Source organism: Octopus sinensis, linkage group LG6 (assembly GCF_006345805.1).
Source record: "Octopus sinensis linkage group LG6, ASM634580v1, whole genome shotgun sequence".
In the NCBI taxonomy this organism is placed as follows: Eukaryota; Metazoa; Mollusca; class Cephalopoda; order Octopoda; family Octopodidae; genus Octopus; species Octopus sinensis.
The window spans coordinates 65,762,975-65,782,974 of record NC_043002.1 but is presented as its reverse complement, the minus strand read 5'-3'; the positions used below and the strand labels follow the sequence as shown (position 1 = coordinate 65,782,974).

At 37.6% G+C, this 20,000-nt stretch overlaps 2 protein-coding genes across 2 annotated transcripts in view; one reads left to right on the top strand and one right to left on the bottom strand.

Annotated features, from left to right (window-relative positions):
* The window catches only part of LOC118763779, a 115,555-nt gene that overhangs the window by 56,363 nt on the left and 39,192 nt on the right, over positions 1 to 20,000 (bottom strand). The gene's annotated exons all lie outside the window — the stretch shown is intronic.
* Positions 2,653 to 6,048, top strand: LOC118763941 (trace amine-associated receptor 9-like). The gene has a single exon (XM_036503956.1). It carries the CDS (start codon positions 4,896 to 4,898, stop codon positions 5,910 to 5,912), a length of 1,017 nt encoding a protein of 338 aa, XP_036359849.1. The 5' UTR covers positions 2,653 to 4,895; the 3' UTR covers positions 5,913 to 6,048.

Sequence of the window (20,000 nt, the reverse complement as noted above, 5' to 3'; positions counted from 1 at the left end):
TTCACTCTCTCTCTCACTACTTTTCCTTCACTGAATTACTATTTCTCTCCTCTTCCTTCACTTACACTACTCTTTCTCCTACTCCTACTCTAGTACTTATTCTTTAAAGTCTAGTATTTAGTCTATCGGACTCTTTGGCTGAACGGCTAAGTTAAAATAAGGGTCGTAAACGAATCCACAGCGTTTGTCTTTGTCAAGCTATGGTGCGAGACAAAAACAAACATAAAGATACGCACTCATATAACGCATACACACACAAAACACACACATACACACACACACAAATACACACACGAACATACACATAACTGGCTTCCACACAGTTTCCGTCAACCAAATCCACTCACAAGTTTTTGGTCGGTCCTGTGCTGTTGCAGAAGTCACGTCCCCCAAGGTGTTGCGTCGTAGAACAGAACCAGAAACCACTTGGTTGTAAAGCCAGCTTCTTAACCACATAATATAATTCGATGGTAGTTTTTGGTTGTTTTAACATCAATGGACCAGTAAATCTGTAGATCTGCAGACAAAATAACTTGTGGTATTTTATTTTGTCTATTTAAATTCTGAGTTCAATCATACCACGAATAACTCTGCCTTTCATGTAGTCAGTGTCGATAATGTGAATGTCTGTCAAACTCTTTGATTAATCATCCCCACTAAATTTTTGACTTTATGCCTGTCTAAAAAGTCATTACAGAACAATAATACACTGTTCATAAATTATCTTTACAACTTTCACGAGTTATATCGTATCATCTGGACGTGTTGCGTACAACCAAGTGAGCCTACGTAGAAGAGTTCTTATGTTTCTTGCAAAGCCTTATTTGTCAATAAACTCTGCTGAGCTTTCCTTATTTTCCATTTTTGCCAATAAACTCTGCTGAGCTTTCCTTATTTTCCATTTTTGCCAATAAACTCTGCTGAGTTTTCATTTTTTTTTCTGAAATTGTTTTTGAAAATTCATTTATTCTGAATTGTTTCTGAAATTGTAAAGGTAATTTATATACATCCTGTATAATTAATAGAGTTGCAGACAAAATTACCTCTGAGTATTTATTATATCTCTTTTCTGTTCAGTGTTCAAATCCCGCTTGGTCTGTCTTTATCTCTAATCTTTTTTTGCATCCCTGCTTTCTGAAAAACTGGGCCCACAGAAGGGAAGGTAGGCTGGACAGAATTCTATATCAGCATAACTAGTCTCTGCCTCCTGCATACTGAAACGACCTCACCTCCCCCCTGCTAGTATTGACTTCACCATTCCCCCTTCCAAGGGTCGATAAAATAAACTCCCATGAAGAACTGGCATTAATTAAATCGAATACATCGCTTCCCCACCACTCACGCGCGCTCAAGATTCCTGGCTTTGTGTTAATATAAGAAATCTTTAATTAGCTACTTACTTAAATAAATAACTAATAACAAACACATTAATTAATTTGCTACTTCATTTATTTACCTTTCTATTGATTTGTCGCTTCTATTTATATATGTCTATTTATCTAATTATTTCTCTATTTATTTATGTGTTACAACAGGAAGAAGAAGAAGAAAAAACACGAAAAATAAAAAAAGAAAATGTCTAAAAAATTTAGAAATATTTGCTATTTCGCCTAACGTCAGCGGGAAAAATATACAAAATATAAAAATGGGAACTGTAAACTGAAACGAAATAAAAGGACGACGAAATAAAAAAAATATAATAATAAAAAAGACATGACTATTAAATCATTAAATATTTAACAAATTCATCGGAAGAATTAGAAAGATATCGACTTAATATAATGAAGTTGGTGGGGGTGCTAAAAAAAACTACACAAATTTTTTGTTATACGCATCCCATGAAGAATTGTTTCGTTTGTTTCACCAAACATTATTAATTTAACCAATAGTTATTAATTTACTTCATACTTTCATTATGTTTATTTTTTCATCTTTCTCAATGCTTCAGTATGGCCAGAAATCGAAGCGGATAAAAACCAATTAAAGAACGATATCTATCTATCTATCTATCTATCTATCTATCTATCTATCTATCTATCTATCTATCTATCTATCTATATATATATACATATATATATATATATATATAATATATATATATATATATATTATATATATATATATATATATATATATATATATATAAACGCTCTAATATCTACACAGCCTTGGTTTTTTTTTATCTTATTACGCAAAAAATTCTTACACACACATATCAAAACGAGAGATTGGAAAATTGTTTGGCATTATTTATCAATCATTACACGTGTTTCATTTACTAATTTGCACATGTCTTCAAAAAATCTAAGATGTCTTCTATTAGAAATTCAGGCAGAAAAATCAAACAATATTACACACACACACACACATGCTTGCGCGCATTAACATAATAATAATCAATAATCTTCTTTAGTAAGTTTTACCTATCATTTATCTTCATTACCACACCACACCCCACCCCACCCCGCTCACACTTCATTTATTCTTGCTGCAACAGAATTTGATCCCGTCACCTTAGAATCATTAAACTTCATCGGTGACTTCAGCGATATCTCGCCACCTGAATAATATATTTTGGGTTCCTAAGTGATCCAGCATCACCTGTCAACAACGGATAGATTACTGTAAGAATAAGTGAAATGTAACCAAAATAAAAAGGGACAAAAGAAAAAAAATCAACAAAATTTACTTCTTCCCGAGTCGTATAGACTCATAAGGCCTGTTTCCTGGTTTCTGCAGTATATATATATTCGCTCCTGGATGGGATGCTGGGCCATTGCAGCATCACTTTGGACTGAAGCAACGTGAAATGATGTGTTTTTGTTCGAGAACGTAACGCATTCCCTGGTCTAGGAATCGAAACTACAACTCCACGATCATAAGTGAAACATCCAAAACCACTGAGTCACCCGCCTCCATAAACGTATTAATAAACATAACAGTAACGGAAACAGCAACATCTGCAGCGAAATCAGTTATCGGGGATAGTATAACAGAAACGTTAATTGTGGCCTCGTTCATTATAGAAATTATAATCAAAGAGCAACATCGATAACAACAACAACAGCAGCAGCAGTAATCACCACCACCACCACCACAACAACAACAACAAAAGCATCTTCTGCAGTCAAGTGCAACAACAACAACAACAACAACAGCAGTAGCAGCAGGAAGTATAACAACAGTAATGTTAACTGTGGCCTTGTTCATTATAGAAACTATAACCAGAGCAACAGCAACAGTAGTAGCAGGAGCAGTAGCAGCAGCAGCAGTAAAAGCGGTAATATTAACAATGGAGTAGTGTTGCAACAGCTGGTGGTGTTATGCAAATTATAACAGAAACATTAGCAGCAGTGATAATGATAGAAGAGCATACCATCACAAACAACAACGACAACAACAACATTAATAGGAATATCGGACAAAGGGGAAGAAATTACTATGGTTATGTGCAACTACAGCAAGAACAACAATTGCAACAACAACAATAATACCGAAGGAAGGAGAAATTACACTGGTTAAAATAATAACAGCAGCGACAACAATAACAGTAACAACAACAGGAATATAACGACAATATGTGTCCAGCTTATGTCAGCATTTTGTCGATAGAATGTGCACCAAGAGATTGGTTTCGTGTAATGATCAAAGCGGAGAATAATTGACCAGCGGAAAGTCATGTGAGTCAGCAGAATGATTTGATCTCAGTTCTGTAGTTTTACTTAAAAAAGCCGCCCATGTATTTTAATGCTACCTCTCCTCAAAGCGTGCAGCCAATATCAAAGTGAACTGTGCCGTTCAGAATTTTTAAGATTTGTCTACGGATACAACGATCTGTTGGTGTCAAAATACGCAGTGCTAACCTCTTGGCTTCTTGTCCATTGTGTTATATCCATTGTGTTATTATAGCGGTTCAGTCATCCGCAACTTGTATTATTTAACTGTTTGAAACTGCATGCCACTACACGCTTTCAAATAAACAAACGTATTCGTATGCATACACGTATATACTGACACATACATAGACGCCAAATTCACAAATACACTTATACACCCGTTTATACATGTACACACATACTCGAAGCAGTAAAACGACACGAATCGCTGACCACATCAGATGCTTCTTCGATATCCCACTATCATAGAGTAACTATAATTCAATTTCATTGCAGGACCACGTCCGAAACGTTTTTCTATTTTTGGTCATATCTTAGTACACACACACACACACTACACACACACACACACACACACACACACACACACACACACACACACACACACACAACTATTTCTGCTTTTAATTTCTGGGTTCTACAGCATCGTTTTTATGCTCAAAATAACGTGATGGAGAACTCTTCAAAGCAGAGCAAAAAGCAGTCCTTTGACTCAGGGAGCTGAATCTGTAAGGCATGTTTCGATTCCGTCTAGAAAATAATGTCCTTGCCTCTCATAAGTAAGGTGCACGAATACCATAAATTCTTAAACCCCCTTAACTATACAAATATATACACAGAAAAAAGAGAAAGTGTGTTCCTGGAAATCACAAAGTTACTTTTTGGAGAGCCGAGACTGTTAGCCGGTTTCGTTACTCGGGTGACACAAATTCCCTTCCTCTACAAAGATAATGCTGTTTCGTTGAATGTTATAAAGCATCATATTTCTCCACTATAAAGTTGAAAAAATATCTGCATAAATAAGAAACTATTCTTTTGTTCACATGCCCTTCTTTATAATTTTTATACGGGTGCAGTAATCGAGTACAGTGTTTTAGAACGTCACCAAAAACGAAATTTTCGGTTTTTGATTCAACGGAAGAGATAAGTGGAGTTGCTTCCTGTTACTTTATCGAGTTCAACAAGAGGACTGCGACTTAAAACGGTGATACAAAACACATGTCAACGTTTACATTACAGCTGCTGCAGATTTTCGCTGCAGTGGGGTTTTCATCTGTTAGTGATTGCGAAGTAGGGGATATGGTCATGGATTCAACACAGTGGTGGCTGCAAGATACAAACCAGCTAAATCTCAGTGTCTTATCAACTCAGCCGTCTACACTCTCAATAAAGCATTTGGTCACGTTCAATTCATACTCCAACAAAACTATGCCTTTGTTATTTAATTCTGAAAACGAAGCTCTTCGAATAATACTTATAGTTATTTACTACGTGTTGTTAATACCCGTTTTTGGTGGAAATTTGTTGTTAATAATCGCCACATTTAAATGTAAACAGTTGCACACACGAACTAACACCCTGGTGGCCAACAGTGCTTGCAGTGATATGATTTTCGGAACATTTTTGATAGTTTACGAAATAATCCTCTTACAGTTAAAGCGAGTGATTCCGGGGCAGGTTTTAGAAGTCATTTATCTAATATTTTTCCGTACTGGAATTTCTATATCTTTGTCCAATCTGCTTTTGATAACAGCTGAAAGATATTTTTCAGTGTTATGGCCATTTTGTTACGAGGCACACGTGACCAACCGCAGTATTATAGTGGGCATAAGTCTGTCTTGGCTTGTGAATATACCGCTATGTACAGCCTCTTGGCTTCTCGAAGTGAAGCTACAAGCGATCAAAGAAAACCTTGAGGAACATCCGGTGTTTGTGGACTCTACAGCATACGATTACGTCTGGCTGGCATTCTGTCTACTCGAGTTTAGTTTATCGATATATTTTTATGCTAGAGTAATATGCGTTAGCTGGCGACAACTCAAAACAATACACCGGAACAACAGTGTAGATGATGGGCTGGCAAGAAGAGACTTATATAAGGCCAAAAGAAGGTCTTTGTTTCTAGGTGCGTTCATTGTTTTATGGTCTCCAATATTTTGCTTTAAGATTTGCGACAGTTCTGCCGTGATATACTTCCGACGGAAGTACTCTCTAGGTTCGGCAACTTTCTGGTAAAGTTGAACTACTGCATAAATTTCATTGTTTATGCTGCTACGAAGACATATCGTTCGGCATTCAAAGACCTTTTCTGTTCGCGGCGAGTTTCCTCGCGCGTTTTTGTACTCTGAATGTAGTACAAATTATATTTGTACTACTGCCATTGTTATTCATAATATTATTATGACATTATTCTGATTGAATATGTTCGGATGTTACACATGAACTGGAATCAAATGTGAACCCCATATCCTTTGCAAAATGGACAAGTTATTCTGTAGGGCACGACGTGAAAGACGTTTTTCTGATGTAAAAGAAGACTGATCGAAAATTGAAAGTTTTTTATTTTTAAATAAAGGGTAAATGAATTTAATAATATGTATACATATATATATATATTGGGTTGTCTCACATGAACTGTTGCATTTAAAAAAGGAAATATTAAAATTGCTTAAGTTTTAGAATATTAATTAACCAAAGTATGATCCTTGTTCATTTATGACCTTCATCCAACGTTCCTCTAATAATATATTCCATCTTCAAAGAATTTGTCATCTGTTACACTGATAAACTGTTCGAATGCTTCAAATACCTCTTCTTTATTTAAGACTGTTTCATTGTGTATAGCAAGCTCGAAGTGTTTAAATATTTGATTATCAGTAGGAGAGATATCAGGAGAATAAGGAGGATGTACCAAAATTTCCTAATTCAGGCTTTGCAACTTGCGGACCGTAGCTTGAGAAGCGTGAGGCCGTGCATTATCATCGAGCAAAACTGGACCATCTCTATTCACTAATCTGGTATGCTTCTTTTTTAATTTTTCCTGCATACAATCAATTTCCTGACAATAGGATGTTGCTGTTACAATGTTTCCTTGTTACAAAAATGAATAAGGAATAATCACCTTTGTTGACATTGATTTTGGTCTCCCTCTTGGTTCATTTTTAAGGCTTTCATTTCCTGAAATAAATTTTTGGAATCATCTCTGAACAGTTCTAATGTCAACAGAATCGTTACCAAAAGCTCACTCGATGTTTCGTAGAGCTTCGGTGGCAGAGTGACACAACTTGTATTCGTACAAGAAAATCACTCGGTATTGTTCAGTTGTCAACATTGTCATAAGAGCTGTAGGTAGCAATATTGAATAACAGTATTCTCTAGAAAGAAAAAGTGTTAAGAGTAAATACAAGATATACATAAAAACTCATTAAAAATCCATTTATAGATGACTCATAAGAAACCCATTTAAAATACGACATTTCACGTGAGACAACCTAATTAATACTTATTACAAATAAATAACGAATCTAGTATTCATATTATTCTGCTTCTAAATGTGTGTGTTTGTATGATTCTCTTTGAGAGATTGAAAAAAAAAAAATTATTTTTTACGAAATGTGAAATTAAGGGGAAAAATGTGAAAAAAGGTGAAAATAAATTTCATGGATGAGAAGTGTAAGTTTATTTATATATTTCTAATATAAAAGATAAACAACCATAACATTCCTCATTAATTAACCGCTAAAATCCATTATCAGAACAGACACAAAGTCACATAGACTCGAATACATAAGAGTCTAATTGTTTGTGATGAATATTAATGTCTTGTTTAATTCTTCCACAGCGATTCAAAATGTTTTATCAAACTGGATGCTTTATAATATCTACTGTCCAATATTTACTTCATTATCATTCTTGAATACTTTAGTCTTTTCATTTAATCTTTTCTGCGAAAATATTGGGTTGTCCTGAAAGTTCGTGCCGATTTTTAAAGGAAAGAAAAAGGTCAATGAATACTTGTCATTACATTTTTAATCAGCCAAATATGAACCATTTTGCGTCTCCCTCTTTCCTTTAACATGAAACTACCCTCTTTCCAGAATTGAGGTGGTTTCATGGCAAAGAATTCATCAAGGTATCTTTTTACGTCATCCAAGGAATTGAAATTTTTACCATTAAGACTATTCTGCAGAGACCTGAATAAGTGGAAATCCGAAGGAGCAATATCTGGTGAATATGGCGGGTGGGGTAACACATCCCAACCGAGCTGCAGCAAATTTTGTCTGGTTCCCAAAGAAACGTGCGGTCTTGCATTATCATCTTGGAAAGCAACACCCTTCCTGTTGGACAATTCTGGACGTTTCTCTTGAATTGCTGCTTTAAACTCGTTCAGTTGTGTGCAGTATTTCTCAGAACTGTCTGGTTACTTGGGAGAAGCTCATAGTACAGAATTCCTTTCCAATCCCAACAGACACAAAGCAAGTCTTTTTTAGGGTGAAGACCCGCTCTTGGGAGGCTAAGTGTGGCTCATGTCGCTTACTCCAGGATCGCTTTCTCTGAACATTTCGGTTGATAATCCATTTCTCATCACCTGTCAAAATTTTCATTCAGTTTATAAAGCGAATCACAGACGGAAATGCGATCCAAAAGGTTCTTCTCACTCAACTCATATGGTACCCAAACATCGTAGCGATTTGTGTACCCAAGATTTACCAGGTGCTCATGAACGACGGATTTTGATAGGTTGAGGCTTTCTGCCAATTCTCGGGTTGTGTAATGTGGGTTATACTCAATTAATGACTTGATTTTGTAATCATCTGTTGTGGATGGTCTGCCTGATCGCTCTTTATCAATAAGTCTACAATCTCCAGCTCGGAACCTTGCGAACCACTTCCGTACAGTTCTTTCGGATAAAGAAACATCACCGTAAACTGTGCATATTTCTTTGATTGCTTATGAGGCATTTTTCCCTTTACGGAAAAAGAAAAGCATTAAGTGCCGAAAATGAACTTTCTTATCTTCCATTTTAAAGGGTTACAGAATTAACACAGGTTATATGAACATAAACCTTCTTCCACGAAAAGCTAGCTTAAACTGTGCTCTAAATGGAAGTGTAGTCAAATCCTATTTTATGGACTCAACCATGTTCTAAAATAATTCGAAAGGTAAGTTACTATAAATCGGTACGAACTTTCCGGACAACCCAATACTTCCACTTTTAGCGTCTTTTTGCAAACATATTTTATTTTTACTTTTGACAAGGTACAAAAAAGTTATGACTTTTCTCAACCAATACACTGAGCAACATAAAAATGATGTACGTTGGAAAGAGTTGAAAGCTGAAGCATTTGCGTTCACAGAAAATAGAGTTCCTTGAAAATATGAAATGTATTTTAGACGAGGCCCCGACATCAAGCAGTAGAACGTATTTACAAGTGATGAAATCGGTGATGTGGTAAATCGGCATAAAGTAGCCCCTCGGAGTCCCCCCAGAAAACAGATATAATATATCGAAGAAATACATCATAAATAAAGATTTCATATTTAATCTTGACTCTACGCGTTACTTATTTTCTTTGTTATTTCCTAATGGCGAGTAAGGAGAACAGCCTGCTGAAGAATGACAAACCAGTGCTTGAAATATGGTAAGTTTTGAAGAGACCTACTTCCAAGTAAGGTCTTGACTAAAAGGTGGTTTCACGGACATTTACAAGTCAGAAAAAGCATTTTTTCAGCACTTTTTAATCGACGCCTACATCCAAGGCGCAGAGTACCGTTTATCGTTACAAATTTTGAAACACAAACAATTTCAGAAGCGAGATAAAGATTGCAATGAATTAATAGATTACTTTGCAGCTAATGAAAACAAGAATTTATTATATATATTGTCACTAACGCTATTAGTTATCTAAATTCTAATTTTAAATAACTTTTTATTCACTATAAAAGCGGAATGCATAAATTTCACGTGTAGTTCATATTTTAGTTGAACTCAACAGTTGTTTCATTAAGGTAAACACAGCCAAATATATATCTAAGTCAAATTAGCTTAAAACAGCATTTAGGCAATAATCAGGAACGTTATGCTATCCTAATAAGAAATTTACCGGTTTAAATACTACCTCGATATATTCAAACCAATAACGGTTTTCTGATTAACATTCCTGTTGATTTTGGTAAACACTATTCTTAAATTAATTTGACTTAATTTAAGATAATCATATATCACAATCATGTAAATATACATTTGGTGGTGTTTACCTTATGGCCACAGCTGTTGAGCAAAAATTATGAACTACATGTGAAATTTACGGTTTTCTGAAAAAAATATGTTGCTCTTCAGTATCATTTTAGTCGATTATATATATATATATACATCGATTTGCAAATGTATATATATATATATATGCAAGTCAATCTATCGTTTTGATAATTAGCGACATGTTGCTAATTGAGTTCTTTGTTACCGTAGATACCGTTTGCTCATGTCTGGCTTTATCAAATGTGAAACCAAATTTGAAAAGATAATGTATGACCAAAACGGCCGTAGAGTGGTTTCTCTGATACAGAAATTAAAAATAAAATAAAATAAAAGTCTATGCATGCATCATGTATTGCATATTAGGACTGCTAGAAGACAAATAGGTTTGAATCCTCTTGAAAAATGTTCATATGTATGTATGTATGTATGTATGTATGTATGTATGTATGTATGTATGTATGTATGTATGTATGTATGTATGTATGTATGTATGTATGTATGTACCTATCTATCTATCTATCTATCTATCTATCTATAGTAATAGGAGGAGATGCAAATGCCTCAAAGTCCTGATCAGACGTTTCCAACTGTCTGACAGGTACCGACTGGACCACACAAATGTGCTAGTGTGGACATGGAGCAACTGCATCGGGTCGTCCAGATCGTACTTAGATAGAGTATTCTGTAGGACAGTAGATAAGGATAGTGTAAGTTGTCCACAATTCCATATAGTCAGCTACACAGACCACAAATTTGTAACTTGTACACTTGACTTAGATAACACACATAGGAAGGTTCCCTGTTACTGGAAGCTGAACGCGTCGTTCACGGCACGCTAGGCTTACAGGGACCGAATTAGCACATTAGTTAAGAGAGCTTTGACGAGTGCCATCATCAACAACAGATGGTGGTATGCCCTAAAGAAAGCAATTAAAGCAGAATCGGTTAGGTACAGCACGACCCTAGCATTAGACCGAAATAGAATAGAGGGTGATCTAGTTAAGAAATTAGAAGAGGCACTTAGAACCGGCATCGCGTCCAACGTACCTGCAACGAGGTTGGCCCTCGGCCAACACTTCAACCCAAACACAAGGATGTGTCGTCAGAGCTAGGAAGCGTGTTCTGAGGAACGAAGGAGTTGGAGCTGCCCGAGAGGCCCGAGAGGCCCGAGTGGCGGAGGCACAACGAGGCAACAGAGCCACCATAGGTTACTTACAGATGAACAGGGGCGCGAATTACTCGAGCCTGAAAGGCTGTGTGAGGCCTTTCAACCACACGTTGTCCGAATATTTGGGACAACTGGTGGGTCAGAACGCAGAGTGGACTTTAGTAGCTACCTGCATTGCCTGCCACGACTCTCAGCAAGAGAGGCGGAGTGTTATGAAAGACCCATCACAGCCGTGAACGTACGGGATACGATGGCAGGCTACGCGAGAGACAAGTCACCAGGCTTGGACAGTCTGCCCTACGAACTTTATTGTCATAAGCCAGACTTGTTTGGAGGCGTCTTGTCAGCTGTCTACTGCAACTGGCAGCAAAACGGGAGTATCCCCATCTTTGTAAAGCGAGGAGCAGTGGCACTGCTAAAGAAAGATACAAACAAGGGGGACTTCATAGATAACTTCAAGCCCATCACTCTGCTTAACACAGATTTGAAAATTTTGGCCAAGGTGTTAACCGAGAGGTTGGCGCTTGTCATTGAGAAACTAGTCGACCAGGCGCAAACGTACGCCGTGCCGGTTAGGAGTATCCATGACAACCTCCATCTGATGCACTACATCATAGATAGGGTAGTTAAGGAATCTGGCATGGGTGGGGCGCTGATCAATTTGGATCAATTAAAAACTTTCGATAGGGTAGACCAATCCCACTTGGAGGCTGTCCTTAGAGCGGCTGGTTTCGGTCCCATCTTCCGCGGTTGGATCACTGCCTTATACAGTGGCATCCGCACGGTAGTTCGCGTAAATGGTCATCTATCCAGACCATTTAACATCATGCGTTCGAGGATCATCCAACGAGAAGTGGGATGCGGGAGGAGCGTGTCTGCATATGCGGATGACGTCACCGACATAATGTCGAGCCACAAGCACATCGACCTAGTCGACGAAACACTAAAAGAATACGAAGCGGTAACGGGAGCAAAAATAAACCGGGAAAAGTCAGTGGGCTTGCGGCTCGGCACCTGGAGAAGCATCCCATGCCGTCCAACAGCGTCTCCGCCGTGGGACGCTGGACCGACGGACCGGTTAAATTGCTCAGAGTCTGGTTCGGTCCGGACCTCCAAATGGAGAAGAACTGGGGCTAAATAACGACTAGGGTGGCTACTCACTCAGAAATGGGCCGAGAGGAAGCTATCCCTAAAATATCGGGCGGAGGTGTGAACGCGTACATCGCATCCGTCATCGAGTACCGTCTGACCGTCGTGCCTTGTCCCGACCCTACCATCACCAGCCTGGAACGCATACTCTTTCGCTTCTTGTGGAAGGTAAGCGTTCCGATGGTTAGGCGATCCATTTGCTGTCAACACCCGCTAAATGGAGGGATATGCATGCCGTGGTTGATGATACGCAGACATGCGCTGAGACTGCGACATCTCCGGCGCTTCATAGACGACGGTGAACAGGTATGGTCACTGTTTGTGCGGCGCGCTTTCCCGCAGCTCGTCTCCTAAGCCGAACTGCAGTCGTGGATCAAACAGAGCCTGAGGTTAGGCGAATGGCAATGCGAGTGTCGCGTTGCTCTCAAGCAACTCTGCCGTCCGGGACCAAACTTGTGCGACTTCATTACAAGAAAGGTGTTCTATAGAGGATTAGTGGAGTGGAGGTGCGACGACGTTCTCGGGCAGAATCTGGGCGTCGACGAGAAAAAACCTGACCCGCCTGTTCAGGACAACTTTCGAGCCGGGACCTGTGGACAATCACCAAAGATCCCTGGCCTGGCAGTGCTATCGAGAAGCATTACCTATTCGGAATAAGCTCTACAGGCACGGTTCGAGACACACTGGACCGATTTGCCCGAGAGGCGGTCAGAGCGACGAAACCTTTCTGCATGAACTCGTGCAGTGTCCAACCATTTCGAACCTGTGGCTTATGCCAAACGACTGCTGTCACGTGTGGGATGAGTCTGCCTGTCGGCCGAGTCTCTCGTACCTATTGCTCCGCTACCTTCCTTCAACCGGGAATTCATCTTACTGGTGGCCATGGTGAAAAAATGTGTGTGGTGGATTCGAGCGAAAGGATTAGAGACAAGCACCTCACTGGCCAATCGCTCATCAACTTTTTCAAGTACCACTTGGAATGGAAAGTGAGAATGAAGAGGCAGGTTTTGTCTCGTGAAAGTTTCAAAAAAAGGTGGGTGAATGTAGCAAAGATGGTGCGTGCGAGTGACGAAACCTTTGAGCATGAACCTGTAAATCGAAAAAGAGAGAGAGAGAGAGAGAGAGCACTTTGCTCTCATATGTTTATTTCCTCCAAGCCTGAAGTGGTCTTTTCCGTAGGCTTTTCTTTCCACGGATGAACCTAATCTCGTTTTTTTTTGTTTGTTTGTTTCTTACTTTTTTTAAAAAAGAAATTTCTTTCTGTGATAGACGATCCCTTTTGATCGCCTTTTTTTCCGATCCCTTTTGATTGAAATTTTACATTTGTTTCCTATTTTTCCCTACATTTGCATTTGTGCCCTCTGTGTTCAGCCTTGTGTGGCCAATAAGGAAAGTTATCTATCTATCTATCTATCTATCTATCTATCTATCTATCTATCTATCTATCTATCTATCTATCTATCTATCTATCTATCTATCTATCTATCTATCAATCTATCTATCTATCTATCTATCTATCTATCTATCTATCTATCTATCTATCTATCTATCTATCTATTTATCTATCTATCTATCTATCTATCTATCTATCTATCTATCTATCTATCTATCTATCTATCTATCTATCTATCTATCTATCTATCTCTATACATGCATACATACATAATACATGTATACATACACACACATATAAAACCATCTTTGTAAATATGTTTACGTCTGGCACTTTTTAAAAATACAAACGAATGTTGATATTTACCTCATACATACATGCACACGCACACACATATTTATATACGTATGCGTATACACACATACACATGCATATACACATACATAACACAGATATCAACATTAGATTGTATTTTAAATGTTGGCGGAGATAAAAAGAAACTGAATGAATAAATAAAGATTCTCTAAATAAATAACAGCAAAAATAAACAAAACCATAAAACAAAAATATAACACTAAACACAAAATAATTTAACGAACATAAATACAGAAAATGTGCAAAAAAATATCTCAAACTATAATGGCGGATTCTCATATTTTTAAAATATTGAATAATTTCGTGTATATTTTTTGTACAATTATTCTTTTTATTTAAATTGATTATGTTTTGTATTCATTCAACGCGTTGTTTTTTTGTTGTTGTAGAACAGTTTTGCATTCTGAATTTGTTGTGATTTGTTTTAATATGAAAACCAACAAGAATAGAATCACATACGCACAGAGTACATGTACACACGAAAAACACATACGCACATAAAAGCAGATGCTTATATAGACAGACACATTTCACACAACAAAAAAAAAAAAAAAAAAATATATATATATACATACATATATAGTACATATGTATATGTGTACGTATAGTATTTATGTTTATGCATATATATATATATATATATATGTATTATATATATGTGTATGTGTGTGTGTGCGTGCGTGTGTGTGTGTGTATGTATATGTCTATATGGCATATATATAAAATATATATATTTATCAACACACACATATATATATACATATATCTATATATATGTATATGCATATATATATATATATATATATATATATATATGTTATAATATATGTGTATCTCTCTCTCTCTTTCTCTCTCTCTCTATATATATATAGTATATATATTACACTATATATATACATATGCACACAAGGAATTCATTTTTCCTGCAATTAACGTTTTTCTCATTGTAATTTTTTACTTCATTTTTCTCTTTTACACACACACACACACACACAAAACACCTACAGGTTCACTCTCACGCACACAAACTCAGTTGTATACACCCGCAAAGACATACGCACAAACGTATAATCAAACACACACCTATGCATGTATACGAAAAAGCACAAATACACGCACACTCACACGCGTATTCTGTTACGTAATTAAAAAAACGCATTCGTGTGCTTATTGAACAGCTTGTTTTACACACACACACATAAGCACATGGGTACACAAATATACGTGCACACATATATATTTCTTTACTACCCACAAGGGGCTAAACATAAAAGGGACAAACAAGGGGATTAAGCCGATTACATCGACCCCAGTGCGTAACTGGTACTTTATTTATCGACCCCGAAAGGATGAAAGGCAAAGTCGACCTCGGCGGAATTTGAACTGAGAACGTAACGGCAGACGAAATACCGCAAAGCATTTCGCCCGGCGTGCTAACGTTTCTGCCAGCTCGCCGCCTTATACCAGGTCGCCGCCTTATATGCACACATATACGTACACATATACGCACGCATATACATATATGCACACATATACGCACGCATACACTAATATACATGCGCACACATTCATACACTCACGTATTCTCTTTTTCCCAATAGTGAGTGTCCTGAAGTTGACACGTGCACGCATACACATACGTACAACATACAGAAATACGCATACGTACATTTACAGATATACACACACATACAACCATATATGCATGCGTGCTTACATGCATGCATACATGCATCACACATGTACATATATACATATTTATGTAGATACATACATACACATATACATACATACATACATAACACACGTACGTGTATATATACTTATGTAGACACATACATATATATATACATGCATACATGCATAACACATGTACATGTATACATACAAACGTACATACACACGTACATACACACATAATACACGTACTTCCGTACATACATACGCCCGTAAATATATTCACACAAGCACACATTTATATGTACATACACGTGTGCATACATACATTTATACACACGAACACACACACACACACACACACACACACACACACACACACACACACACACACACAACACACACACACACACACACACACACACACACACCCTATTGATGAAGGAGCCTTGGACCTAGGTTGAAACCGGCTCTTTCTCTATTGACAAGAAATCTTGAAATAAAACTGAATAATGACAAATATACATACATACATACATACATACATACATACATACATACATACATACATGTATCCCAAAATGTCGGGTTCAGTCCCACTGCGTGGCACCTTGGACAAGTATCTTCTACTATAGCGTTGGGCCGAACAAAGCCTTGTGAGTAGATTCGATAGACGGAAACTGAAAGAAGCCCGTGATATATATATATATATAGAATTGCAGCGTGGAAGGTGTTTATAAGCCATTTAAGAAACACACAAAAGCCGTTCGATTCACTTCAACATTTAAGTTTAATTTGTCAAAATATTTTCGTCGCTAAAATCCGCGACCTGTTCACTGACAAAGTCCGCAGAGATGCAGCACGGACTTGTCAGTGAACAGGTCGCGGATTTTAGCGACGAAAATATTTTGACAAATTAAACTTAAATGTTGAAGTGAATCGAACGGCTTTTGTGTGTTTCTTAATGGCTTATAAACACCTTCCACGCTGCAATTGTTTTCGTTTCAGCACACGATCTCAGATCAAATTACTTGCTATGCGAGTACATCTCCGTAATATATATATATATATATATATATATATATATATGTTTATGTGTGTGTGTGTCTGTGTTTGTCCCCCGCCATCGATTGACAACCGATGTTGGTGTGTTTACGTCCCCGAACATAGCAGTTCGACAAAAGACACCGATAGAATAAGTACCAGGCTTACAAAGATTAAATCTTGGAGTCGATTTGTTCGACTAAAGGCAGCCCTAGCATAGCCGCAGTCAAATGACTGAAACAGGTAAAAGAATACATACATATACATGTATATGCAGGTATATACACATATGCTTACATACATATGCTTGTATATACTTACATACATACATACATATGATTACATATGCACGTATATACACATGAAAATACACACGTGCATACATGTATCTATACATAAAGACATATACGAACATACATACATACACACATACATGTGCACATACAGAAATACACACACACTTTCATGCATAGGTTGGGAACCGCTGCTATAAACAAATTATTTATTCAGATTGATCAGCAAGAAATTGCAGAACCGTCATTCTCGGACTATAAGAGGCTACCATCATCCTTTATACACCAGCATGCACACACATCCACGCACACTCACACACTCTCATACTACACACCTTCTCTTTTAAAGAATCGTGCCAAAACACTTACATATACACACGTGTGTATGTATTCATAAGTCCTTAGTTTTTAAACTATTAAAATCCTACAGTTGAACTCGAATCAAGTATTTCATACTATTTGGTCCCTAGAACGCAATATTTTAGTGAAAGTTGAAGAGCTTACAATATAAGAGAGCTTATAAGTCTCATTCGTACAAGCATCATTGCGTTTTGGCTTCGTTACCTGAAAAAGGCTGTGCTCATGCCCTTTTCTATGATTTCGAAATTCGATGAAATGAAAGATGGATGTTCATTATTTACATTATTTACAGCATTTACATTTGACGGATATTTGTTCTCATCTTGTTTTTGTTAGCACAACGTTTCGGCTGATATACCCTCCAGCCTTCATCAGGTGTCTTGGAGAAATTTCGAAACTCGGTTTTCATTCCTAGGGTATTATTATTATTATTCAGTTCACTGCTTGGAATCGAACTCGGAATCTTGGGGTTAGTAGCCTGCAATCGTAACCATTATACCATATGCCCGTGAGCAATTATGGAGTGAATTTTTAGGGCTTATAAATCTAATATTTTCCTATCCTTCCTTAATACTGGTGGATGTTAATCCCCAATTGAAGTTTAGGTTTAAATGCTAGGAACAGAACAGGCCCCGCTAAATGCATCCCTCAGTTAACCAGGAAGTGGTATGAAATAGGTCAACAGAGGAAGTCTATCACTAATAAGCAAGATTGGTCTATGTGGATAACTTCCCTGTAGGCTCTGTATCCAAAATTTTACTCACAAGCCATTGTCCGTCTCACCAAAGGTAACGCTCGTCAAGTCCGAACTTGATAACAAAGAATTGCGAAGCAATCCGTCTGAGGCCACCTTTCCGTTTTAATCCCTCGGGATCGATAAAAAAGCACCAATGGATTGGTGGAATTGTGACAACGTCGAACTCAATGTGTTTTTATTTCAGATGGTAGGGTGCCATTGAGGCAAATTAGGCTGTTATTTCTAGCAAGACGAGTGAATTTGTGGATGTTTATTGAATTGGTATTGATAAGAGTGTTGTTAATGTTCAGCCTCTGGTGATCTCTGAAGGAACATGCCTATGATCAAGATTGCTCCAGCTGAGCCCTTCGCTGTTTTCTCGAAGTATATCATGCAATGCAGCCTGAGTGTGATTTAAAGGCAGTTTAACTGGATTACTAGAAGACCGAGCAACGGCACACAGACGGCTTCAATGCTTCATGTTTTTGATAGTAATGGTATAACCGAATTGGTGTTGTTCTTATTATCTAATCCCGGTTGCATCCTAGACGAAGAAACATGATAAAATGCGTTTCATCTGTAAAGTGTGATTTAAGCTGCTATTTCTAAAAGATCAAACGGCTATGTTTACTGTCTATCGTTACCTGAGAATTATCGGAATGGCTATATTCGGTGTGGCTCGACAAACTAAATTGTATCTTAGATTTCAGGCTGACTATGAAGGAGTGATGCTAGAGCTATGAAATTTTGCATGCATTAATTTCAACTCTTATCACTATCTGCATTGTTTCTTTGCAGGTAAATTGACATCTGACGGTTCAAAAAAGACTTCAAAAGTAACTAGTTGCGATTTCTCTTCAAAATGGGCAAAATTTGGTATCGTGGCGTTACGAAGTACTTGCAGAAAACGATTTAGCCAATAAGCATATTCATACTGACATGGTTGCTACATTAAGGGACGATACCCCAGCTTTATTAACAGTGCAAAAGTGGGAAGCTGAATTTTGGAGAAGAACAAAGAGTCTTGAAGATTTTGAAAGTCTTGCAAATACCACCACCGAGGAAAATATTGATCGTGTTCACCGCATGTTGATAGATGACTAGCGATTAGCTATAAATCAAACAGGTAACGTTATTAGCATATCCCAAAAGAGAAAAGTGAATATTCTGAACAATGAACTTGGCATGATGAAGGTTTCTGCTCGATGGGTACCACGTCTTCTGCCTCCTGATCAAAAGCGTGCTATTTGATCACATCATGGGAAAATCTGACATTGCTTGAGACAGATCCAGCCGGTTTTATCGAACATCTCCTAATCAAGGATGTTTGTTCGGGTTATCACTTTGAGTCAAAGACTAAGAGACAATCCTCGCGGTGGAAATTGCCCTCCATGCTCCAGAGAAAGCCAAGGTCGTTTTATGTGCAGGGAAATTGATGGTCCCAATTTTGGGTAATGCAAAAGACATTGTGTTTATTGACTATTTTTAAAAGGGTCACACTGAAAATGGAGAACACTATGCCAACTTGCTGAGGCAGTTACGAAAGGTTCCTTGTTTCATTAGGACACTGCTACAGCACACAAGTCCTTGGTTTTAATGGCTGCTATGCTTGACAGTGGCTTTGAATTCGTTGATCACTCTCCCTTTTCTACTGATTTGACCCCATCTGACTATTATCTGTTCTCCAGCATGAAAAAAAAAACACTTTGTGTCGCCGTGATGATGACGTTATATCCGCTGTTGATAACTTTTTTTATTAACATGATGAAAGCTTTTTCACCAATGAGATCCAAGCACTTCAACACCAATGCAAGACGTATGTAGACTAGGGGACTATGTTAAAAAATAAACCTCATTTCATCACATTCC